Source organism: Liolophura sinensis, chromosome 4 (assembly GCF_032854445.1).
Source record: "Liolophura sinensis isolate JHLJ2023 chromosome 4, CUHK_Ljap_v2, whole genome shotgun sequence".
Lineage (NCBI taxonomy): Eukaryota > Metazoa > Mollusca > Polyplacophora > Chitonida > Chitonidae > Liolophura > Liolophura sinensis.
Window position 1 is genome coordinate 1,931,148 of NC_088298.1, and position 27,517 is coordinate 1,958,664.

At 39.6% G+C, this 27,517-nt stretch overlaps 1 protein-coding gene across 6 annotated transcripts in view; it reads right to left on the reverse strand.

The window, feature by feature from the left end:
• The window catches only part of LOC135464975 (sodium-driven chloride bicarbonate exchanger-like), a 56,304-nt gene continuing 28,787 nt past the window's right edge, over positions 1-27,517 (reverse strand). For 2 of the 6 annotated variants that reach the window (XM_064742560.1, XM_064742559.1), the window contains exons 2-22: positions 21,653-21,781; positions 19,493-19,691; positions 19,055-19,215; positions 18,500-18,742; positions 17,379-17,405; positions 16,489-16,569; positions 13,195-13,313; positions 12,756-13,001; positions 11,951-12,097; positions 11,149-11,291; positions 10,441-10,615; positions 9,756-9,889; positions 8,404-8,992; positions 7,729-7,842; positions 6,641-6,808; positions 5,857-6,035; positions 5,352-5,424; positions 4,165-4,233; positions 3,619-3,795; positions 2,783-2,908; positions 1-2,364 (exon numbers count right to left, since the gene is read on the reverse strand). In XM_064742560.1, the coding sequence (XP_064598630.1) occupies positions 2,149-2,364; positions 2,783-2,908; positions 3,619-3,795; positions 4,165-4,233; positions 5,352-5,424; positions 5,857-6,035; positions 6,641-6,808; positions 7,729-7,842; positions 8,404-8,992; positions 9,756-9,889; positions 10,441-10,615; positions 11,149-11,291; positions 11,951-12,097; positions 12,756-13,001; positions 13,195-13,313; positions 16,489-16,569; positions 17,379-17,405; positions 18,500-18,742; positions 19,055-19,215; positions 19,493-19,691; positions 21,653-21,680 (3,414 nt within the window). In that variant the 5' untranslated portion in view covers positions 21,681-21,781 and the 3' untranslated portion in view covers positions 1-2,148. The remainder of the gene's footprint in view (positions 2,365-2,782; positions 2,909-3,618; positions 3,796-4,164; positions 4,234-5,351; positions 5,425-5,856; positions 6,036-6,640; positions 6,809-7,728; positions 7,843-8,403; positions 8,993-9,755; positions 9,890-10,440; positions 10,616-11,148; positions 11,292-11,950; positions 12,098-12,755; positions 13,002-13,194; positions 13,314-16,488; positions 16,570-17,378; positions 17,406-18,499; positions 18,743-19,054; positions 19,216-19,492; positions 19,692-21,652; positions 21,782-27,517) is intronic. The other 4 variants (XM_064742564.1, XM_064742561.1, XM_064742562.1 and 1 more) reach the window with 4 other exon arrangements.

Genomic DNA, 27,517 nt, shown 5'->3' on the forward strand with positions numbered 1-27,517 from the left:
TATATGTAAAGTTCGAAAATAAAAGTTTATTTCCCTGAATATATGCGTGTAAGGCCATCTAAAACCTTTTACCCGGTGTAGGGCCACGTAACTACAATAAATACTTCATGAAAATCACCATTTTAATCTCAGTATAAATTCCGTGTAAAAGTTTAAATTTTATTGGATTGTCATTTTTGTTTTCACTATTGATAAAATTTTCTGTTATTCACAAAAATAGAAGCGATTTGCGTAATAGAGCGTTCATGCGCATGTCTGCTGAACCATTATGTAGGCGTATTACGTAATCCCAACATATTTTATCACGGTTTCGATCAGAATCCAAATTTTAGCTGACTCGGCAAACTTTCGCCCCAATCGGCGTGCGATTTGCTTTGCTTCAGCCAAATACTAAATTAGTATTTAAATTTATGTAATCGAAAGCATAGAAGTGCAAATATGTTTGCCTTCACAAGATTACGTCATTATGCAAAGATATGTTGTAACGAGGATGTGAAGGTGAGGTGTGGAAGTGTGTGTGAAGGGAGCGGGGTCGGGTGGGAGTGCGTGTGAAGGGAGGGGATGGTAGCGTGGGGGAGTGGGGGTGGGGGGTGGGTGGGTGATGAGGAGAGTCCATTGGACATGTCTCACAAATGAACCGTGATATCACCGTTTCGAGAATTACATCGGTATATATGTTTTCGGGGTTTTTTTGTAGAATATTTGTATTCAGCACTACCGCATCTAGATTAATCATATAAACTTCCTATTCACCGACTGACCAATAATAGTAGCGTTGTTTATATCAGAACTATTTTCCATCCAATCAGAAGACGGGTAACAAAAGTGCACCATGACGATGACAAAGGCATTTTCATTGAATAGCTTTATGTTCAATAATACTATCGTTTGCCCCAAAAATCTGGGTGTGTTGCAATTTTGTTTTATCTACAAAGCCATTTTACAGCATTTAATTCTTTAGCACGAAAAAATAATTACATCAAAATTCTGAACGTGACTTAATGGTATATTCCGGAACTACTCTAGCTACGTTGGAGGTTCTTCACGCTGTAAATAGACTGATTTCCGGTACCATTGAATTAGGCATCGGAAACCAGCTTCGTCTTGGCTGAGTGTAACCTGTTTTGTTTTGTGGCGTGGAAAATATGTACAAAAGAGACTATTTACAACAGACAATATCGTGATTTCTTACAATTATGATACATGGAAAAATATAATAATGAAACGATAATGGAAAGCCCTGGTTATGAGTTACATTGACTATATACAGGAAAGACATGGCATGCATAAAATGTTAACAGCTTATCCGATATCAGTTGGTTGCGTGAAGCGTAAATGTAGTTGGATGATAAGCCACTAAATTGCATTGTTCGTCAAGACGAAATGCCATTGGGTAATACTCCACTCATTTGCAGAGGTGCTCTGACACCTTGGGTCCAATCAACGTTAATCCGATTGATTCCAGTTTTTTTCACAATGAGTCCCACGTGACATGCAGTAAGAGTCTTATTGGTGTGATCACCTGAGTTGCATTGTCCAATCAGGACTTTGCTTTAGCACCAAACATCAAGGCGTTGTGTTGCAGAACACAATTTTCATCATTAAATGCTCAAATATTTAAATCCCACGGAGCCTGCTGTTCATTCCCTTTTTCTGTTGAGACGTTCCCACAGTGGTTAAACTTTGAAAATGGATTAAATGCCGCGTACACAGGTGACATTTTGTTGAGCTAATAATAACAAGAATTTAATATAAGATATTTTGACTCATACTGTAGGGAATCTCGGATGGAGTTGCACATTCATCACGCTTGAACCTACAACAACGCCATCTGGTGTCTTGATCATCATCGGCTGTTTCCATCACATATGTTATAAGCTTACACTAACGGATGTCATCATGGAATCTCATATTATGAACTTATGACAAATCACCAAACGTAAACGGCACACACTGAGGTTGATGGAGAAATAAGAAATAAAAACAGGCACAAAAAAAAAGAAAAAAAACCCCACCAAAAACATGACGTTACAAATGAGGTGAGTTTGTTCGCATTATAGTTATACATTTAGTATAGAAAAGTATTTATATATATAAACAGGATTTTAATTTCTGTGTAAACATAAAGTCTCTATGAGTCCCGTTCCGCTACAAGCGACTGTCTTCGGTTTTTTTGGCCACCGAGTTGTCGTAACTAGGTGGTGGGGTTCCGTTTTCCGGCGATTCGCGTCCAGAATCAACTTCCGGTTCTTCGGGTTCTTGTTCCTCTTGAATGTAAAAACTGGGAGCTTTACCGTTTGACTTTGTCATCTCTAAATCTGTCGTGGACACCGTCTTGAAGCTCGGGACTGAGTCGGCCTGTATCTGTGGATCAAAAACAAACACAGTAAACATTAGTAAAGATGGTCAACATTTGTGGTCATATTTGTTTGGTTGGTATCCAAGGGTAACCTCATCCATAGAAAATATGCATATTAAAGTTGACTCCAATTACTGATGAAACACACCAGCCCCCCCCCCCCCCCACCACACCCCACCCCCACCCACCATGTTTGTTACAGTACCTTATTTAGACTTCTAACCAGTGTTTAAAATATAATGATGGTAAATAGTAAGCCGGTAACATTATGTTTTGTGAACAAAATCCAAATAGACAATGTAATAATACCCAGTTACACAAAGCATTTAGCACTGAATCAGTATTGTCATTATTTCCGAAAGTAACCGATTTTGTGTGGGATTTTCAAAGACGTAACATATATTATAAAATTCAGTTCTGTACCTTTTCTGGATCCACTTTTTCAACTTTCTTTTTGCCTGAACCCGGCATTATATCGTCCAGCCATTTTAGTTCCGTTTGAGTGAAGATACAATCCATGAATTTACGGACGAAACACGTGCCCAAAACCTGAGGAGGAAGAAAACAGAAAGTTTTTGGTTTTAGGAATTTAAATACAGAATTAGCGAAAAGGTAGAGTACCATATCTGTTAGAATTTAGTATTTGTACAATAAAAACTGTCACACTGAGAAAGATGTGTTTAAGGGCATCATGAAACGTATCTTGCCCTATCATCGTTATGATTTCAGGGCAAAATACCGTCATCGTTTCATCAGAATGAGGAAACATAATCCCTATCCCTTTCTTATTAGGTCTAGATGCATGAAGTAAACGCTTGTCTGTAAACGTCAGGTCAGACAGAAATATGTTCTTCACTGTGAGAAATACGCCAGGCCCCGGGATCACGAAGCGATTTTGGACTTTCCTCTCCGTTGTTTAGCTGAAATGTGCTTTACAATAACTTACCGCGAATTTACCTTCCCTGATAAGAGGGGAATCAGATTAAGATTGGTTATGTATTTTATAGTAAGACGTGGGCAGTTGTGACTTGTATTATTGCTATAAAACAACATGTACTGATTACTAAGTTCGGAATTTAGCGTAAAGCCTGAGGTAGATTGCGTTGATATTTCCCACGCGCCAATTACTAATTACCAACATCCTCACCAATTACTAATTACCATCATCCTCACCACATCCTAACCCCGAGCTGTGTGGCACTGTTTTGTCCTCCCCCCCCCCCCCCACCTTCCCGTGGTAAGTTCTGACTGGTACTTACCATGATTGGAAACACAATGGAGATCAGTTTAATTTGTTTGATGACCATGAGTACGGCCAGACATGCGATCTGCATGGCGGTAAACAGGTGGACGCGCCATAATCTCACGTGACGTAGGTACATGTAGTCCGGTTGGTATTTCTTGGGCATGAACATGATCAGGATTCGGTCGATAAACTGTGAGGTAGGAAAACAAAAACATCCGCTGTGACAAATAGATCCAACATGGCTGGCGTTTGATAAGGTCCCTACAAATTACACTACATATATACGCGTATTTCCGTTTCGTTTTGTATCTTGAACATAACAGACCAAATCATAGCATATATCCCAGGTGATTTCCGAATAGAGTATGTTGCAAAAAATGCTTTCAGCATTTGATCCTTTGAGTCAAAAGATTAAAGACTGAGTCAGTAGATTAAAGCTGGGGATTTCACCATATAACATTTAATCACGATAGGAACTAAATTACCGTGTTGAGTTATGGCATTCACGCAAGATAGCGAGATGTCTCACGAGAAACTCACGCTTTCCTACTAGACTTACCTGCATTCCAGTGAGAGCGGCAACACCCATGTAGAAGAACACGCCGTACAGGACAGCCATTGGGATGAACTGGAAAAGAAGCCCATCAGAAACTGACTGTTTGCTTATTTATTTGATTGGTGTTTTACGCCGTATTCAAAAATATTTCACTTTAAACATACGACGGCGGCCAGCATTATGGTGGAAGGAAACCAGGGCAGAGCCCAGGGGAAACCTACGACCATCCGCAGGTTGTTGACAGACTTTTTAACGTATGAGTGGAGAGAAAGCCAGCATGAGCTGGACTTGAACTCACAACGACCGCTAGCACACTAACGATTAATCCACGGAGAGTTGCTACAAGACTCAAGACTGAAGAGCTCACTGTTGGACATAAACGTCAAACATTTTAATGACTGGTTTAACGCCACGTCAGCAATATTTCAGCCAATTCGTTATGATCAACGTAAAAGAAGCATACACTAATGACTGAAGTCATACATGAGGCTTGGAAGTCTAAAAAAACACAACATTGCGGATTTAAATCTAGAGGCGTCAAATCAGACACTGGTATACCAGCCGTCAAGCAAAAGGGACGTTCCGGGTTGAAATTAGTCCGACAAAGAGAGTATAAATTGAAGACTTGTCAGAATGAGAACACTATGCATCAGAGATTCAAGTGAACACGAAGATGCGTACATAAAGGTTTAAAGTAACAGTGAGCGATGGTTACCTTCAGAAGCAAACTTTGTGTGAAAGAAGGCTACGTTTGATGATTCAAGTAAAGTGACAGAAATCTATTTTGAGGAGTACATTCTGAGTGAGGGGAGGTTACACTGAAATTCAAGTGAAGTTGAGACCCTATCTTGAGGAATGAACTGACAGTCATAGTAGGCTATACGCTGAAGATTCTACTAATATGTTACAGACCATATCTTGAAGAGTTAACTGAAAGTGATATCAGGCTGTATGTTAAAGATTCAAGCAGGACTGGCTGACAATATCTTGAGTTAACTGAAAGTGAAGTAAGGCTGTACGCTGAAGTTTCTAGTAAGATTGGCTGGCCATGTCTTGAAGCGTTAACAGCAATTGATATTAGGCTACACGCTCAAGATTCTGGTAAGATTGGCAGGCCTTATCTTGAAGACTTAACCGGAAGTGATATCAGGCTGTATGTTAAGGACTCAAGCAAGATTGAGATAACCTACCTTCAGGATAACTGTCATGAAGACTGTCAGCCCGCTGAGGATTCCAACGAGAAGGGCTGTAACTCTCTGCTCTCTACAAGACGAAACATTGTAACTGTTTTGAGAAAAGTGTCTGATTAAAATGTGGAATATGTAGCGCGTGGTCACCCAACAAAGGCTTTCAGTTTTGACAAAAGAGGTAATTTTAACTCGTCTAGTTTTGCATTTTCGAGAAGTTTGTTTTATTAACATGAATTGATAGCTTTTGACTGGTGTTAATGCTGTTCCCCATTTAAAATAGGTGAATATGTGAACTTTGCTCCTACGGACCATTGGCTAACACATATTAGGTCATTTTTCAATCGTATCGGAAAACCAGGTTTTTCGACAGAGCATGGAATCGATAGAATCGAATGATCAGTAGTGGAGAAGGTAGTCAGAGCCCACAACGATGAACATCTCGTAATGGTTTTACCCTCGGTTCAAAGGGTAAGACTGGATACGACACACTTATTAAGTCACTAACCTGACTCCCAGGAATACGGGCTTCTCCCCCGGGGCGTTGCACTCAGACTCTTTCTTCAAGCTCATGATGTGGGCGATAGCGGAGACGGTGGCGGCCACATACCAGGGTAGACCCAAAAGGGAGCAAGCCGCAATCAGCAGAGCGACGACGAACATGTCCAGATGGTAGCCAGAACCTTTCTGTTAACGACAGAAGCAAGGTATACAGTTACCAGCAACTATTATTATTATTATTATTATTATTATATTTTATATAAAAGACCAGAGCATGAAGAGTAAAGCTAAGGCAGCGACGGCAGTGTGCTAGTTGGTAAATCTGGTCACATGTAACAACTGAAATATGGCCTCCTGTCAATTTACCCCAGTTAGCGTATTCTAAGTGTACTTGCAAACGTTTCAAAAGTAGGAACTACTTCGACGCCCCCCCCCCCCCCCGGTCTCTTTATTTATATGCGCTTCCTATGATACAGAAAGGTAGTTAAAATATGTTTGAGTAGCCTACTATAATCATTAATACACACATATTTGCTTAAAAATTTCGCAAAGAAAAGCAACTGGACACTCAAAACAGTTAAATGTAACAGAAAGTCTGTTGTCTAAGTGATATTTAACAAAATGAATCTGCTGCAATTACAGAATACATACTAGCATCCCTTAACATTTAAATTTAACAGGTTAATTTTTGGGGCTGTAGAGAATGAGAAAACAGGAAGTCACCCAACCTGAATTTTGACAATGGTTTCCCCAAGATAAGGTTGACGAGCAAACCCCTGTAAGTTGCCTACCTTCAGCTTGTTCTCCTTCCGGTTGACGATGACGGCTGTGATTTGCTGATCCATGAAAATCAAGATGGAGGCCAAGAGACCAGGAATCACTCCAGTGATTGGAAGCCACCACGGGTTCTTGTCGCTGATTGGGTTGATGAACCAGCCACGTACTTTGCTATTGGTTGGCTGTTGAAGAAAATCCAGAAGGACAATCAATATCACCCCAGAAATTTGGCTGACAAACTTTAAGTGAAAGGTCTGATAAAGGATTGAGTTCATGTGACGCGAAATTCTACGCCTCAATGTGAGTTTCTCACACTTAAACACGAGTCTATCTGATAGCATGCCAATATGGAAATAAATAAGCTTTTACCTTATATTACGTTTAGGCCTTTGAAAGTTGCTAGGTGTGAAATGAGAGCAATTCTAGGGGTAGTTAAAAATCAAAAATTGAACAGTGCTTAAAGGTCATGAATACTGTTCTCTGGATATAAGCTTAGTCTTATTGGCCAGCAATATTGCGCCTATAGTTTCGCATCGCCTGTTGTTCCTTAAGTGAACGCTTCTCGTTAAAAGAAAGAGAGCTTAGAAAAAGTGAGTGAGTGAGTGCTGGGGTTTAACGTCGTTCTTAACAATTTTTCCGTCATAAGAAGCCCTTGGAGTACGTGTAATGTGCCTCCTTGTTGCAGGACGGGTTTCCACCGCTCTTTTATCTAGTGCAGCTTCACAAGACGACTTATTGAAGGCAAGTAAGCCGCCCAGCCCGAGCCATTATACTGATACGGGTCATGCACTATCCCCTTCATGCTGAACATCAAGGGAGGAAGTTACAACTTCCTTCTTTAAAGTCTTGGGTGTGACTCGACCCGACCCAGGATTGACCCTGGATTTACCGCCCCCGAAGCAGTTTAGAAAGAAGACTTTTGCATAATAATCGCATTTCACAATCAACGTTTCATGCGAAAAACAGCAAGATCAATTCCTAAAACAACGATCAACCAGTAAAAGCCAACAACCATTTTTTCAGATCTATAGTTATAGACAGTTTTAGAAGGCAGGTATACTAGGTCTGAATATAGCGAGATTATCGATTTGGTTGAACTTACCTCGAATGTGGACGGTACTGTGAGTTTTGGCGTGGGAAGGCCGACACCCCAGTCAAGAAGCACCATGGAGAGAATTGCAATCAGCACACCGAAGTCGGAAATGAACTGTCGGACCTAGTAGCAAAAAGACAAAGTAGCGGTTAGAATCGATCGTAACGGGATACCTATTCCCGCGCAATGGCAAACTGACTATTGTTCTCTTGAAATGAATTAAAAGGGCGTAAAACTTCACTGCAAACGTGAACCATCTAAGAAAGAGAGACCTCTTTTTAGCCGAATGTCATGGGGATGCAAACTGTGTTGACATTTGGTCATCAATAATTCCTGGCAGCACAGGGTACTTTACAGATCAAGAAGTCATGTTACTCAAAATGGCGTTAAATCCCAATCTTAAAATGAAATAAATAACTTAATAAATTTTGTTGTCAAGATGAATGGCAGGAAAGTGTCCCTCTTCCAAAGGACAAGACATCTTTATGACCAATAACAAGATAAGATAAGCTATTGTTATTGATAAATAATGAATAACATTTCACTTGGCGATCAGCTTTATGAGTGGAAGAGACCGGAGTAAATCATCGACTTACATTATTGACAAAGACCACACATTCCCTGTCCAAGACCGGGTTCGAAATCGCACCCGGGTGTTTTAAGATTGAGACTACCGGTACGTACCATGGCTGAGAAGTAAGGCATGCGTTTGAAGTTCACAAGGAAGATGGTCAGGACGAATGTGCCGGCATAGAGTATGAGGGACATTAAAAACACATCGGGCACGTAAGGGCACTCGATGTCCGCCCCAACAACCATGAGGCAGTCCCGTTTGGTGAAATTTCCACCAATCAGCGTCTCGTTGATAAGGACTGTCGTCTCGTCGAAGCAATTCTGGATGGCCGTCATATTTTCCATGGACATATTGGCAGTCATGGCAACGCCACCTGTGCTGCCTATCGCTGACGTCATATTGCCAACGTCACTGCTGTTGAAGTACAGGTAATCGTCGCAAGCCAAGGAGCAGAAGCAATGGCGGTTTTCGTCAGGGTGCGTGAGGAATTTTCCCTCGTGGTGTTCGGCGATGTCGAATAGCTTGTGGAAGGCCTCATAGATGAAAATCACGGCGATTAACGTCGCGAAGCATTCTTCCGTGAATCGCGTAATATAGCGCACGAGGGCGCTGAGATCTAGGGCGACGACAACGAGGAGGATTAATGCTGTCCATAGTCCTATCCAGACTCGATATGGCATGTAATCCAAGTCATTATCCCTAATGCAGCCGACAACAAAACAAAAAGGCAGTTAGAACCTGTACATTGGTAAGTCTATATCAAAGACTACATTAAAGCGGGCAACAAAGAGGGCAGTTGGATACTATACATTTTTGATGGCCATATTGAGACCAGTGATGTAACGTCAGTTTTTTGCCACTTGACACACTCAGATTGTTATATTTCATCATTCAAAATGCATTTTCATGTAGAGCCATGAATGCATTTGACAAATGGACCTTGAAACGAGCTATTTCAAGCCAAAAATACTTCTGTGACGTCACTCATACCCGCTGGATCCCAACAGGCCACCATAAGAATCCTATGTTTTAAATGCATTTTAGTCGGTTAGAAAAATTTTTAAAAAAATAAATCAAACTATTTTCCTAGTCAGTGTTTATTGGTCTGTCATCTCATAAATGCTTTATTTTATTATTTTCTTTGCCTTTAAAACACGGTGGAATTCACCTTATTAATGGTGGCGCGATGTTGCATCGAAAAAAGGCTTGGTATGCAGGCTTACAAATCTCATAAGGCCAAGTGGACCCAAAGAATCTTCAAGGCAAGTTTATCGCCTTTTCGTCGCACGGCATTATTTTTATTTTCGACATATTGTAAACAACAAAACCTGGTATCAGTTGAAGACGAGAGAGTCTGAACTATTTTTTTGCACATCTAGCGTCGTTTTCGAATCAATATGGCGGTGCCGTCTATAAGATATGTATGCTGTGACAGGCACACATGTCGGATAAAATCACTCACTTGCAGAAGTTGTAGACAATCATTTCCAGGACCAACATGGGACCGGTGCTTCCGAGGATGTTCAAAGGTTGTCCGGAGAAAAGGGCAAAGATAATTCCAGTTATGGCTGCGGCCAGAATACACTCCATTGCAGCCTACCGGACACAAAAGATACAAAAGCTGATTTTAGTTGAAAAAGATGAAGTACAGGCTTTAGGGTCATTTCTCTTTTCGATATCGTTTTGTGTCAAATCAGCACTTTGTTTCTATATTTTTAAAAACATCTTAGTCAAGTTTTTACAGTGAATAGATTTTCTTTTTGCATATGTGCAACAGCTGTGTATTTTCATGTTTACAACAAGTTGGATACACAAGTCATTAATTACGACGGATTCCAGCGCCAGGAGTTATTGAGGCATGGAGATATGAAGGTATGCGAGACAAAAATCATTGTGATGCATCTTCACTGTACGTCAGGGATACATTGCGACCACTTCGTAAGACGGGCCTCTGAAGCCTGTTTTACAAAGCTGTCGCAACGTTACGTCAAACGCATTTTCCATGGTGACGTATTCCTTCACTATACGTTATCATGGAACTGCCACCAGACGCAAATTGAGACTGCTTGGAAGAACGGATACTACGGTGAAAAACAAACCATTAACAGGCATGTTTACACTGTCAGGCTCGGGTTACGTTTACATACCATGTAATTGTTTGTTTCTGTTCCAAGGACACCACCAAAGGTCACGTTAGGAGTCAAGGTCGCCAGGTACAAGTAGATAAAAGAGGCAAAACACTGCACGTGCAAACTGTCCTTATAGTCACTAAGATACCAGGGTGCTTTCCTTTTGATGTCGTTGATCATTCCACCGAAGAGTCTGCCGGACGAAGAGTGGTAAAGAAAATATGGATGTGTGTCTGTGTGAGAGTAAATGGTAAAATTAATTCTGAGACATTTCCCTTTTATCGCTTGTTCGCATATTAAATGCCACATGTTTATTACTTATTTATTTATTTATTTGATTGGTGTTTTACGCCATACTTATACGACAGCGGCCACCATTATGGTGGGAGAAAACTGGGCGGAGCTCGGGAAAACCCACGGCCATTCGCTGGTTGCTGGAAGATCTTCCCACGCACACATTTATTTTAGTAAACGCGTATATAAACACAGTCATGTTTGCTGGACTATTTGAGTTTATTGAAAACATCCACCATATTACTGTGTAGACACATGATGACTTACTATCATATACACATCTCTAGTTAGTTACTAAAAGATAGCGTTTATAAATAAACATCAGAAAGCGTTTCTAAACTGTAATAGAAATGTGTTTAAATATGAAATAAAAATATAAACATTAATCTGAAAAAAAGAAGAGAAAAATAAATAAATAACAAAAGCCCTTACCGTCCGCTGCGGACTAAGGTAGGATCAAAATGGGCTTCTTCCTCAGCCTCCTCCGAAGCTTCAGAAAGTTGCTCTTTTTCCTGGATCTCTTTGATTTCCGTCAACTCGGACAGTTGCGCAGCAGACGACAGTCGTCGAGGAAACTAGAATGTAGAAAACAACAAAGTCATACTTCCTGTTCCGGACATTATAATAAAACTACATTAGGAATCAATGTGGGATATTTATTCCTTTAGGTTTCTTAAAGCAAACTTGGCTTAAATGGACTATTTATGATAATCCAAATAAACTAACGTTAATATTTCACAACTTCAATCATAAGACATTGTATGATCCTTGGCCCTGTGTAGCACAACAACCTGTTTACCCACAGCTAGGGGGTTCTTTATGGGGGTTCTTTATGGGGGTGCGGGTAGCAAAAATAGCAACAAAAAAAACAAAACAAAAAAACAATGACCGATTTGCAACACAAGCTGGGACGCATGCACATTTTTAAAAATGCAGCTCTATAATTAAGACTATAAAAGACACAATTATCCATCACTAACAAGTGCCTAGAGCTACTCACCGCATCTAAACTTGTTTTACGGTAATATAAATAGACTACAGCATAGTGAGTAAAATCAGAGCAGCAACGACAGTGTGATAATTGGCAACTGGTCACACGTAAGACTTGAAATGCGGCCTCTTGTCAGTTTACCGAGGTAAGGATTCCATTCTAAATAATCTAAATAAATTATACCAGCTTACACACTTCTAACACTACAAAAAATAAAGATCCTTATAGTTAATGTTGCCTCACCTGAGGCGGGACCTTATCCGGAGGTTCCAGGCGGATAGCGGGATCCCACTCTCCAGGGGGCAGCACTGTCACCTGTTCCATGAACTCGTCCATTGCCGCCAGGATGTCCTGCCTCTCGCGTGCTTTGTATGCAACTTCACGGAAAATCTAAAGCACCAAATCAGAAAGTTAATAATAGCAATGGTGATGAAGATGGTGATGGTATAATGATGATGATGATGGTGATGGTATAATGATAATGATGGTATAATGATAATGGTATAATGATGATGTTGGTGACGGTGGTGATGGTATAATGATGATGGTGATGGTATAATGATAATGATGGTTATGGTGGTGATTGTATAATGATGATGTTGGTGACGGTGGTGATGGTAAAATGATGATGATGATGATGACTGAAGGACAACAACAACAATATAATATAGAAATAAATTCTGCATTTCTTAATTAGTAGCTTTTCCTTTTAGCTCTTATGGAGATACTCACTCTGTGCCCGGTAAAGCGTTTCGGTGGCTTATATATATAGATGGTAACTGAACACCTAGTTATAAATTGTATATGCTCCCTAAAAATAGAAACGCATAGGCTGCCTATGGTGATGACATCAGACGCTGTGATGCACATTCGTTTTTGGCCTGGCGTCATCGTTTAATTAGCTTGTGGTGCTTATTTTATGATAATTGACATTTTGACGTTCTCAATGTCTGAAAAGGTGTCAAAATGAAAGTGTATTAAGATAATTACGTTTCTTTGAACTAAGTACTGTGAAATGATGGGCAGTAGTACACTGGCCATCTCGTACCTCATCCACAGCCATTGTAGCCATAGCACGTCCCATCTCCGTGTACTTCGATTGGAAGCCTTTGGGACCCAGTATGACAAACATGAACTTTGTCGGAAGGTTAACTTCGGTTATGTCTCCTAGCACCTTGGCTTCGTCAAGCCGAGCAAACACGACGATCTTCTGTCGGAGACTTTCAACCTCTCCGACCAGGATGTTGGCAACTTCGGAACCTTTCGGGATTTTCCGTAGAAAGTCCTTATTTGGCTGCAGAGAAAATTATTCAACATCACTAATAAATAAATAAATAAATAAATTTAACAAAAGCTTAGGACAAAAACGCCACCATTAAAAGTCAGTACGTACTGTAACATTTCTGGGATTTGAATCTCTAACTTCTGTCAGGGGTCAAAGACTGTTGTGATCAAGGCATCTCAGAGACGTGAGAAATATTACCCACCTTACTGGTATAAGGCAAATTGTCCACGGACCCGTCCATACTACTCAGACTAAGATCACTGGTGCTAGGCCGCATGTTCAGAGTGCTCTGTGATGACGTCATATCCGGTGTGCTGTCAACTACAGAACAAAAAGGGAGACAGCTCTCAGTAGACATTCTTTTCGAGACCAGAATCTTCAAAGAGATATTGTACAGCGACTTGAGCATTTTCTGACTGCAAATTGAGGCGGGCAACGCACGAACTGTGGGTGTGAATATATTCGTATCTGTAAAAGCTATACAAAACTAAAAAAAATATAATACATGAAGAGGTCTGAATTCACAAAACATGTTGGAACTGAATTTGGTAAGGATAACATAATGAACTTGGAAAAAAGCAACTCGAAAGTATACAAAGATATTCTCGTTTTTTGACATTGTTTACATTTAACATTCTGTACTGGCATTAAAATTTTTTTATATAAGCATACTAGATTGTGAGCAGACGTAAGCTCGTGTTATAAAATCATGCACTGTAAGAATTTGCATTCATAAATCGTGTGCTGCATAAAACCGAGCATGCAGTGCCAGGCAATCAATCCGTGTCAATCTGTGTGAAGAAAAAAATGCGTGCGTGCGTGTGTGTGCTGTAAGATATTATACATGCGGTACAAGGCAACCTTTTTCAGCTTTTCGAGCTGAATGCAGCAGTCATGCACACTGTCATATCACGCATGCAAATTGTAGCAGTCCGTTCAGCTTATGAATCTGGGTGCACAATATTACATGCTGTTGTATTAAGCATCTCATTCAAGGTAATCCATTCAGCTACGGAGCTGAACGCATCACTTATGCGCACTGTGCAATCTGTAGCATTTCGTTCAGCTTATGGAGCTGAATAAATTATGCGCGCTGTAATATTATGCTTCTAGTTGAAGGCATTATTTTTTCAGCTAAATTGCAGCAACCAATTTTCATTTTGCCCATGTTTTTTTTAGATGCGCTGTGAAATCTAAGCAGACATTATCTGTGACATTCAATCAAAATGTAAACCCCATATCCCAAATTCGACACTTTCCACGCTAAACTTTCAGCCATGCGTAACCACATCGTCCGTTTTTCAGCCATGCGTAACCACATCGTCCGTTTTTCAGCCATGCGTAACCACATCGTCCTTATTCGCACAGGTAACGACAATACAAACTGAAGTAACGATCATCTCAATTATCGACCAAAATATCTGTATTTATTTGTTTTTCTTTTAGATTTCTTTTCACCAACATTAATGGATAAAAATACATAACTCATTCGGTAAGCCATAAAGATAGTTTTAAGAATACTGACGTCAAATAAATGTTCTACCAGCGACACAAAAACACATGCTCTGGGGAAAGCTGTTTTGTATGAAGTTCACGGGAGCGGTGTCCCTAACCTGACCATTGCTCTCTTTGTTATATATAAGAGTTACGTTACCACCACAGAGACAGGCGTTAAAATACACTACACAGCTTGGACCCTAATTCGTTTAAACGGTAAAGGTTCTCCATTAGACACATGGATGGCACATCACTGTGATCAACATTGTTAAAGGAAAGACCTCTAAAAATTGAAGTAGACCACTTAAAACTATGTATAAATATATTTTCATTTGCTTTTTGTTTTTGTTTTTTTTAGATTCTTGTGAAGAGAGATACAGGCGTTTAAACAGTTGAATTCTAAGGTGGGCTTTATGAACCATACTATCAGATTTAGGGAACTCTGACGTCACATGAAGTTTTTTCAACTCTAATCACGACACTAAATGTTGGAATAACTCTTCTTACCCATGAGTAAAACATTGCTGATAAAATATTCCCCAAAATTCCTTTTTTCAGTAAACATCAGGAGAAAAAATGTAATGTGACGTCAGAGTTCCTAGATACCGTCAGTATGGCTCATAAAGCCCACCACAGTATTCAAATATTTGAATGCCTTTAAACACTCTTAAAGAAATCTAACAAATGGATGAAAGTATTTTTACACATAGTTTTCAGTTATCCTTATGATGAATCTTATTTCACATTTTACCTTTTTTACTTTAATATTATTCAGATCCAATGACATTTGACATCTTGGATATAATAAAAGTGAGAGAAGGTATTTTCATATATATGTAAAGTGTTTCATGTGATTGGCTAATTGGAACTGTCCTAAATCCTTTACCAGTCTACACCGACAAACTACCCAAGGCTAACTATCTATATATTCTACCCACTACTCTATAGCGTCATTGTTGGCATTCCAAAAGTAACCAGTTCCTTTTAAAATTAGGTCCTTTCCTCTGTAAATATTAAACATCGATGTTCGTACCTTTGTAAAAAAAAAAATATTTCGCTGATGAGTTTTCAAGAAAACGATTTCTGTGAGTGTAACAGTGACAAACTCTCACAGACCGTAACAGTCACATATTATTTTTCTTGTTATATAACAGGGAATTTCTTAAGTTTTACCACTGCATATTTTCTCGGTTTTTGTATCTATTTATTTGACTACCTTGATTTTTCTTATTTCGTATTACATATTTTTTTTTCAATCTAAGAAAGCTCTGAGTAGTATAACTAATAAAAAGACTATTGCCCTAAAGGTATTGGTGGGATACCGAATAGCAATCAGGGAACTAAAGTCTCCCAGATAGTGAGTTTCAAAATTTTCCCGCCTCCATTGTTCCATGGGCCTTGCTGGAAAAAAGTATAACTTGCCCAATCGCCACTGACTTACTCCTGGCACTCCGTTTTCCACCACCCAAGAAACTAGCCACCATCGTATAAGCGAACAATTCTTGATTACGGCGTTTAATCAAGATTCAATGAAATTAATATAGTTTTCCCATCACAAAAAATTCAAATATTCGCCCATTTTCCGCAAAGAAAAGTAACCATTGACCACCCCAAATACCAATTTCATCGTATATTGACCTTATGCCCTTCTCCTTTCTCGACCAAAAAAACAATAAATGAATACATAAAACCCAAGTTCCAGAAAACCAATATCGCTTAAAGAACTAATCTACCGGATATATATGCAAAGGCTTTCATTCTGCTCTATGAGGCAAGCAATGCAAGCTGTCCGGTCTTAAAACAGGAAAGCAATGCAAAAATAATCATTGCAAAAAAAAAAAAATCTAGAAAGAAAGAAAAAAAGCATGCAGGGAAATGCGGGACTTCAACCAGGATTCGGCGAGATTCACCTTATATCTAGCTCGACGCACGTGCACCAATTACCACATTACCGTTCCCATGGCTACGCGAGCTCCCGGATGAACGAGAGTATACTTACCAGCCAAAGAAAACCTTCTTTTTTGACTTTTGTCAGGTTTTAAGTTAATTAGTATATCGGAGAATCGTCTTTTCTGGTTATCTGTGTAATTAATCAATATCAAGCACTGGTTTTTAATACGTGGCAGTTTCACAATAAATAACCACTTCCGGCGTGCTCACTTTATATCATTTTATAATGGCCCGTAGCAATTTTATGCACACATATTTCATTCAATTTAAGTAGCACAAAACACCGACGACAGAAAAAATGACAGGAAAACATAACGAAGACATAATAAATTTAAACGGCATTCTTACTGTCAATGAAGATAATTCAGCATTTATCAGACAAAATGGGACAGTGCATAACAATCAATGAGACAAACATGCATAAAATGAAGATGCTGGATGTAAACATATGTACTTAACCCGCATGCGGAGTTTGGTCTTCAATATGCAGATATCAAAATTTACCCAAAAGCTTTTCTGTTACTTCTAATAAAAATAAGCAACTGCCAATGACGCTATTCAGAAATGTTTTGTGGGCGTTCTAAAGCGCTTGCAATTTTCTCTCTGTAAGTCAGAAAAAAACGTTGGGTAAATTTTCATAGGGATGGAAAATTAAACTGCTAACTGGAATATAAAGCCTGGGTGCATGGATAGCCACAGACGCCATGACATTCCATGGCGTTAGATGCGGAACTGCAGTGGCAACAACTGCGTCGCAGAGGGTTTATACAGAGGAGGAAATGGAGGTTAAAGAGAGCTCAAATGACGTCATCCATGCTGACGTGTTGCGTGACGACACAAGCTGACGTAATGAACAGCGTCAGAGAGAGTATTCCACAGGTTTTCAGAATTGGGGGTAGGGAGAGGTTAAGAAAATACTTTAATTAATATGAGACTCACTCTTCTTGAAAAATAAGCCTTGTCGACCTGGTAGTAAAGGTTAAAGGTCATGGTTAGTGTTAGTACCGACTACACACGAGTTATGTGGTTCGCATCTTTGTTATTAAGAACTAACGTACCGGTTACAGGACGCATGTGCAATAAATGACGTCATCGTGTTTCCAGTCACTGACGTCATACGAGAGAAAGGTCGGCATCTTGGATTTCATTTGATGAGAATCCCAGTGGCCAGGAGCGATCAGAAGTCAATCGATGGTTGCTAACGGAAAGGGGTGGGGCTAATTGTAACTAAGGGCCGGAGTTAAATATTAATATGGGGTTGTCACTTTTAAGTATCAAGGTTAAAACGTGATTACAGAGTAAATAGTTTCGGGGTGAAACACGAAACATTGTGAACACAATGGTAGGTATTGATAACGTATTAATAAACATATTAATTAGTAAACATTTAATACGTAGATATCAATTAGTCAACATTAATTTGGTGAGACAGACTAATGGCCATATTTCCTTTAAATCAACGTAGTACATAATCTTAGTAAATTTTCTATGATGAAAGGTGTCGTAGTAATGTTAAGACAGTTTGACGTTTATATTGAATGAATATGAAACATTAATTCTTTAGAATCAATATGTTAATATCACATGTAAACACATGCACAGTAGATACATGTACGGCAGGTATGCCAATCGACATTTGCATCTTGTAAGCCTGACAAAGCCTGGACAAACCCCAGACGGACCTATTTGGAGAAACAATTTAGGCAACAAAGAAATTACACCGGAGCAGATTTTGTCAAGAGCTTCCACATAGTTTGGTATTTAAGAATTCCTGGCAAGAAGATGTTGAAATCGAGATGCTTATACGTCAACCATTATAGAGGTTTGAGACCAAATACCACCCGTTTGTCACCGAAATTTTTTTTTTTTGGGAGGGGGGGATGCATTTTAAAACGTTTGCAGGTTTTTCTTTTACCATACTATATACATGTATCTTCCATACATATATAAATATATCCTCTCTAAATCATTTAAGTGCATTGATAACATACTCATTAATGGTGATCCAAGACACTATTTGAGAAAAGGCAGAATCAATTTTTGTTACATCATACACGTACCTCTGCCACGTAGGCCATTGGCCCCTGCAATGTTGTCCTTGTTCATACTGGACAAATCAGCGAACGTATTCGCCGTCCTCATTCTTAGTCTCGCGCTTTCCCAGCGTTTCCTGGCCGCGTGGGACCGCTCAGTGGGGCGCCGATGGTGCTGATGCCAATGGCGCTTCAACAACAACTCTTTCACTTCGTTCCTCAAGTCTCGCTGCATGCGTCCCTCACTGATAAGTCGGTCCACGATAGCCTCTGAAGCCAACCAGAATGAATTCGGATTAATTGTTATATTCTGAATTTATCAGGAATTTGTTTGTTGTCTGGTAAGATAGTGATGATGGGAGTTCCTTCCCTAACGTGAATCTTTGGCGCTAGAGGCAATCATCACTCGTTTACCTATTAAGTCGAATGCTCTGAGATATTTATACTAACGGTGCTGAATACAGACTGAAGGAAAAGAAAATAAGTTACTCTTAGGTGAAAACAAACAGATGTTTAATGATATTAGTCATATGCAAGGAAAAAATGTCACTTATGTCGATGTCGAGATCTCGCGTGACTTACCGACGAGCTGAGCAATTGTTGTGGCGTGAACATCTAGCATGACGCAGCCGTTAGAGATGGCGTTCCTCAGTTCGAATAGCGCGTACATAGACAACGAGGCAACGTGAGGCTTAGACCAACGGTTGCCACCTTCCTCAACATCCTCTTCGTACTTTACCCATCTGCATACAGGATGCTTTAAGATTAGTATCACACAACGCAACCTTGTTTTTCGTCATGAGTTTAGATCATAGCTTAGAACATAAAGCTCTGGTCAAGCATGGGGGGCACAGTTATCGTGATTTGATAGGATCACATTAAAGAACCTTTCCAAATGACTAAAAGAGCGCTTTTTTCTCCACGAATGAATTTCACAACAACCATTGGTTGATCGATTTATATTTAGCGCGTTTTTCTAGAATTTTCATGTGAAATATGCTTCCCATTTTCATGACGTACCTGGCGGATTCCTTCCACTCATAATCCTCGCCATGCTTGAACAGGATGTCCATCTCACAGAAGATGTTGTGCTTGTTCTCATCGGAATGATCCTCTTCCCCGTCCCCCAGAAGAGAAGAGATGTAGACGGAGGGTGAGTAGTTAATCTCCGCCAAACTGCCATGCCGCTGGTTCCTCTTAGGTGGCAGACCCCGGGGACCTGAGGAACGAATTCACCCATTGATTGTATGACGGACTGTTTGAGTTTTTGACTCATTGACTGAAGGATAGGGTGACTGTTTGATTACTTTAGTAAGTGAGAGAGTGGTGAAAGACTGATTGACCGATTGAATGACTGAATGTTTGACTGACGGATTGGCTGACTGTTTCATTACTTCAGCGAGCGAGTGAATGAGTGAGTGAGAGTGAGTGACAGACTGACTGGCCGATTGACTGACTGACGGTTTGACTGACTGACTTATTGCTTTACTGACTATTGCTTGACTGGCCGATTGACTGATTCACTGACTGACTGATTGGTTAACTGCCTGGCTGACTGATTCACTGACCGCTTGACCAACTCATTGCTTGACTGGCCGATTGACTGATTGTTTGATTGACGGATTGAAAGGGCACAGGGTATCTTTATGACTGAACAACTGGGCAAAAGTGAATGTATGCTTGTGATTTTGCGTCGCACTTAACACTTTTTCAGTTATATGACGACGTTGAGGCATTAGATGAGTACGCATACACTAATTCTTCTTGTGACAGGGCGAGTCCTTGCCGCCCAAATACTGCCGCCACTGATGTATCATGCCGCAGACACCAGACATGACACCCCGCCGAGTCACATTATACTGACACCCGGTCAACCAGTCCTGTTTCCTTGCTCTAACCTCTGAGTGCTGAGCGCGGAACAATACCACATTTTTATGTTTTTAGGTTGACCTGACGGCTGAAGAATGGACCTACATGGACATGAGTGATTGACTGAGATGCTATCAGGAGCGGGAGATCTAAATGACTGACCGATTAACTAAGTAACAGAATCCTCAAATTACTTCTGAATTAATCTCATCCAAACAATGGATAACTAACGGATGGCATGCCTGTAAAAGAATTCGCATCAGGGATGAAAGATTTGATAAACAGTTTGATTTGAATTAATGAGACGAATTAATTTTAGCTAACCAAACACACACCTCATACAAGCAGACATCCGCGATTCTTTTTCTACTCTGTCGGAAATGGATGGAATGATAAAAACACTTTGATTTTATTTAATTAATTACATAAGAGGATGGCCGAAATGAGTTTCAATTTTCTGAAGACAGGCGGTTACTAATATTAGCTCTTTGAAAATTCTGGGCTCGCGATCTTTATGCCAGTGTTCACAGTTTACTGAGAAACCCTATCTGCGAAGATTCGTATTGTTCATACTGCTTTTTGTCAAAACTTTAACCACCGTTGCGATTTTTGTTTTTATTTAACAGCATTTTTGATGGGAGCTTTGTCTAGGTGATATAGCAAGAAAATCACGAACTAACTTACAATGCACGATACACGAACAAAAGTTTATACACGATACGCGAACAAAAGTTTATACACGATACACGAACAAAAGTTTATACACGATACACGAACAAAAGTTTATACGCGATACACGAACAAAAGTTTATACACGATACACGAACAAAAGTTTATACACGATACACGAACAAAAGTTTATACACGATACACGAACAAAAGTAAAACTAAAAGTTTTATAGTTTATAAGTTATGAGCGTACTTTCTTAATAAGCAGATTCCTTTGATTCATTATTATTCCATAGGATAAATAACACATCCTGAGACCTTTAAAGCACACGGACTATCGCATTCATGAAAATAAGAAAGAATTTCGTAAAAGCCTCCGGAGTGATGTGATGGTTGAACATTTGCCTTGCAGTGACTATACTCGAAAAAACCTATTTTTCACTTTAATCCATCTTTGTATTTCTTCTTTGTTTATAGATTTCCGATTTTCAAACTGTGCTTGATTTTTATCAATATAACACTATTGCCGTCTTCACATTTTCGAGTTTCAGGAATCGACAAGTAAGCGTTAGAAAATATGGACGGTAATATTTGTCGCCTTAGAAATTTTTCTTTGAAAACAACAAAACAGATCTGACTTACCATGCATATGCTGGTCGTTATTTGCCATCTTGAATCCTCCAGCTAATGCGGCTCACGGTGCTTTTGGTCTCAACTGGAATGCGCAAGATTGGTCAAACGATCTCTGCACTTGAATGTTCTTTTACACGCCTGAATCAAAACAAAATTAACTTGGGTTAAAGTACAATCGTAATGAAGCAACACATCCGCATCAAGAATGTAGGCCTATACATGGTTGAATGGTCCAGGTATTTAGGGGGTTGGAGTGGCGGCTATATGAACAGCCTTGAACAGAGGGATCACTGGCGACGAGATGGATTATGGGTAAGTAGTACTGTACACAGACTGACAACTGTGTTAATCCGTGTTAACAGTCAGCAGAATTCGTCTTCACTAACTTCGTTACACTTTGAAAAGTTGGTATCTTGGTATCCATAGCCGATGTCTTAAGCCGGTAGACAAATTCGCCTTCGTAACAAGTGATAGACTGGCGTTTGTAGAGATAGGCTTATAAACATGTTGGATATAGCGGGCTATGAAACTCAACCTTTTAAAAGCCTTCGGACGCCAGTTGTCCTGTAGGTGAAGGCTTTCACAGTTACCGATACCCTGGACGCTGTGAAGACCGCGTGAGTTACTAAGTGCTTAATAAACCACTTTTTATCAAATAATTTCTGCTGGGTTTGAAAAAAGTAGCAAGATAATATCTAGTTTGCATAGATAGCCACGGTTGAGCTGCAGTCAAGACGATCCTACCCCCTCCCCGTGTCTCTGAGCAAATCACTGATGCTCGAACAGGAGCCTTAAACTCACTCAACCAAATCCAGGCCGTTGGTTTTCTGAACTTTAAATCTCTAAAACACTATCTTAATCCAGTTGACTGAGCAGGAAAAACAGCTCAACATTGAAGCAAACGTTGTCAGATAGATCGCTGAACCTATATTTGAGAGTATTTTCACTTATACTTTTTAAAACAGAATTTATTTCATTTGAATATGAAATTTAAATGAATTCAAACATCTTCGGCTGCAACAATGAACTCATCTGTAGAAACATTTCATTTTTTAACGAAAGTTTGTGTACACTACATAGCTGGGTCTCATAGATGTCAAATACCTTGTACTACACGGCCCGGGTTGTTCACAAGTGTATTAGATAATACCTGCGCCGAGTTAAATTATATTTTTACAACTTTAATAGAACTCTTCAACCAATACAGTTGAGCAGGGATCAAATGGAACAGAGACAAATTTAGTCCGTATTTAATACACTCATTTTTAGGTCAAAAACTGAAGACTTCGTTTAAAGTTAAATCTGGTATTAAACATTAGGACAGTCTTGAAGAACCAAGCTCAGGTATACAGAGGTACAAACCGTACCGAGATAAACACATTCATTGACATATTAACGTAATTAAATTTCAATATATGCAGAAACCAACCCACATACCCTCACGTTTTACTGGCTGTTACATGATAACGAAGTTTACTGCTTTACTCTCTACACAAACAACTCAAGGCGAACTTTCTTATGTAATACGTATCTCGATTTATCTATTTATTTGACTGTTTTTTTTTTAACGCCGTACTCAAGAATATTTCACTTATACAACAGTAGCCAGCATTATGGTGGCAGGAAACCGGGCAGAGCCCGGGGATATCCCGATTTAAGCGATTCATTTACTTAATAAACGTAAATAAAGCTAATAAAGATGGCGTTGTGACTTTAGGTTTTAACTTATTGCCAGGATAAACTACCAAAAAACGTCACAATTCAGTGTGCGAAGACTCTCCTGTGTTAAGAGTCTAGACAGCCTAAACGGTCTTAATTGGGAATCCAGTTCACGTGACAGGCAATGAATGTCGAGACGCTACGTCATGCAACTGACCCGAGTTTCACGGTGAAGCATCCCACCTTAATTTGTACACTGCATACACAGCAATTTATCAAATACGCTCGAAATATACGGTATATTTCACATTCTAAGGACACACTGTGTTCGTGTTAAGATTTATCTGATGTCTGAGACGGTGTCAGAACTCCAGTTCTTCACACCTCCACATTTTAATGGTATATATAGACGATCAACTGGTATTGCGCATGCTGGATGAGCAGTAATGTTCATGTCTGGGTTGATACGTGATATCTGCATGTGCTTATTACCTTGTTCCTGCGGTATTCTCTCACTAGAGACCATACTCTTCACTTTTAGAAAGATGAAAGCCATCTACCGTAGCACGAAACCACGATTTGAATGGACACCGAACCGGTGCTGTGTGGTTTTAGAAAAAAGAGGGTAATCACAAAATTATCTCGAGCGCTATAAAACTTGCACGGTATTTGAAACGGGCTTTATAGTTCGTCTGATCAGAAAGGAATCTGTTTGATGCGCGACATCAGCACGAGTTATTTCCCCAGACGTGACGTCCATGCGTCAAAACGAGCAGATCCCGTCCAGGATTGACTCAATGACCTAGCAGACGATAAGGTCACGAGGGCAAGTCTCGCCAAATCCCGCATTAAAGGTCAGGCATTAAGGCAGCCATGTATCCTCAGATTGTTAGGTATTATCTCAGATACCCACCTCTGAAGCCAGCCTCCGGCTTGTGTGCACGGCGATGTAAAGGTAACCATTTTTTTTGGAGCAAGTTTCAGGGAGACAACTGATATTCAAGCATCTGTCAAATTTTGCATTACTATAGAGATATCACACAAAGGACGAATTAATTAGAATTTCGTCAAACCTTAGCAGTATTTCGCAGGGTTTGTGAGATCGGTTGAAAGAAAAGAGCAAAGTTACTGACTAATAAAAGAATTATTAGACAATAACTGAGGGAGTTACATCCTAATCACGTAATCATCCCTCAGCTAGGGTCACGTGGTATATCATGTCACGTTCAGAGCTCCCTCACGCTTCATCCACAGTTTTGTCTTCAAACCTAGCTTCGTGACAAATCCCAACTGGGCAGGTCACCAAACTAAAAAACCCCGCAAATTTGACAAACACTGGACATCAAATTTTGAGGTAATATCACAAACTGTACACTTATGCAACCCTAGAACATAACCACACACAATGTATATCTTGACGGCAAAATATTCTTTAAAAGTAAAAAAAAACAATTATAAATTCGTAAGATTTAACGATTTATAGTTCATCGTATGTTGATTATGCTAACCTGTATACAATACATCTGATAGGGGGCTTCAGCCGCTTATAGCCGCTTCATCCGCGTGTACGACAGAAAATTCCTTGCATTGAGGTACATATATGTCCTCGTCACGTTATGACTGATTACTTCTCATGTGGCGTTAACTGCAATCATCCATTTAGTAATTCGTTCATTCATTGCCGTAAGCCGGATGAGAGAACCTTAGGCCATAGGACAAAAAAACTCTAACAAATATCATCATCTGTGATAAATAATTAGTTTATAACAACTTCAAGGGATAGCCATTATAAAACCCCGCAACATTCGATCAGAATCTATATTATAATCGTTCTTAATACACGATGTGATGGGTGTCAAATTATGTCTAAGTGCAAATGTCCCGGCGTATTAGTCCTGACATCAAGTTAATCGGTTCGAACCTAATGTACATTTTGAACTCCCGGAACTTTCGAACTACCAGTGCATGAAAGTTTGCAAAAATAAAAAAGAAAAAAAATTAGATGACATTGGGATTGTTTTGATCATTGACGTAGGAAAAACAACAAAATCTGACTACTGATGGGGATGATTAGCTAGATGGCTAAATAACTGAACAACATAAAAAGCGTCTTAAAAATTCCTGTCAATCCTCAGATTCGCATTGTTTAAAGAAAGGTAAATCGCAATGAGGATAGTGTCATACAGCGTGTCCTCTATCAAATGACTAAAACAACTCAAGGGTAGTAAGAACTTTTTTTTTACTGAGATCAACATCTCTATCTGGCTAGAAAAACCGACACTGTCAGGATGCCCAATAACGTATTAGTCCACCGTCAATACAACTTTTATTGAGGTACCTTCGTGTTGTGCGATAAACTAAAAAAAAAAACCAAAAAAAAAAAACGGAAACGTGCAAACCTGTTTTATAAGAGGAGTTGCTCAAAAGCTTAGATTCGACGAAAACGATTTCGAAGCGCTTAAACAAATAAACTCTTACCCTATCCCGGTGTTGTCGCCAGCTCCGTTGAGATGTATACGCCAAGTCGTTCTAGCTTCAGAACAGCCTAGGCTAAAAATACGACATAACGCTCTCAAGGAATCTATGAAACACCTCTGTCGGCGTGTCTGGGGAAGAGCTTTCCGTAGATTCGCCAACTCGCCAGTTTGTTTTTTTAAATCTGTTTGCACACTGTTTTTTTTTTAACCGCCGACCTGATATAGGACGACCAGGTTGTTTTGTTCCCGGACACCGCTGCGTAGATGGCGGTGTCCCTGTTGGTTTACATCGGTAGTTAATTTCCTTTAAGAAGGTAGACAAAAGAAAAGAATAACACGTGCCTCGAAGAAAGCCTTAATATGACGGAGGAACGTGAAATCATGATTTTGCTCACCCAATGAAAAAATATATTTAAGCGGAATATGCTATGTAGCCTATACGACCTCTCTAAGTCTCCCCCCCCCCCCCCCACCCACTAAACCGTCGGACGTTGCCTCACAGAAAGCAGATTTAGGGGTCATGCTGCTGAGGGCCGACGTATATTTACTTACATCAAAACAGGAGCACGAAGTAAGTGACATGTTTACACAACAACGCCGGCTCCGGACACGTCCGCCATTTTGACAGATTTACTCGGAGAACGTGGAAATTTCGGAAAGGAATGTCTCGAGTTGAAGTTAACATTTAAACACACAATTCTATCGGTTTCGACACATTTTATTCATTCACGGCCAGCTGACAGGACTCGCCCATCTCAACATCATGTAACATGTTTCCAGTTATTTTAGGAAATTCCTGCTAGTGGAATTTGATACCTTCCGGACATTTTGTTCATATTAATTCCCCTGTTCTGTTTTTCTTTTTTTTTCTTTTTTTTGTTTACGCAAATGAGCTATTAAAGGTTCTTTTCACTTTGAAGTTATTTTTTTTTAATTTTATACCACCTAAAAGAAAGATATGAATACGTATACCAACGGTACCGCCACATGTAATCCTTGTATGATGACCCTGAATTAAAACGAATTCTTGTCACACAACAAACTACCATTCTGATGCGTACACTCAGAAATTTATTTGTTAATTTTAGCAGAAAGTCTGTTGTCTGAGTGATGCTAGACTGTATTCTATTATTTGCAGCAGATTGTTCTGTTAAATATAACACACATATTCTATTAATTCAACACAAAGATTCTGTTAGACTAATAGGATATTATTATGTTTAATATGAAGAATATTGTGTTATAAAAACATAGTACATTCTAGCATTACTCAGACAACAGATTTTCTGTTAAAATCAACAGATTATATTTTTTCAGTGTAACTTACTGTCAGCGGTTCCTTTTCTGATTCCTGTTTACTTTGCACCAGTCAATTTCGTTTGCAAATAACACGAATTTATGCACCGTTGGCCTATGATAATTAACAAACTCCAAAAAAAAAAAAGAACCCAAATAAAAAAATTCAAAATATTTCGCATGAACGCTTATGTAACTGTCAACCACGAGGCCTGGCTATTTTCGGGCAGTTCATGAAAGTTGATGTACCAGACTATAAATATTCCACACTAGGCCAAATTAACCGAGGTTCCGCTGGGCATTTCGTCATTCGGGGTGGATTTTACAGGTGGTTCAAAACAAAAGCAACTTTGCTTACTTCCTCAGCACGTTTCGTAACACGCGCCTTCTAAATAAGGAAATGTTATTAACTTAAGCGGTAGACGCTGTCATGACGATGTGT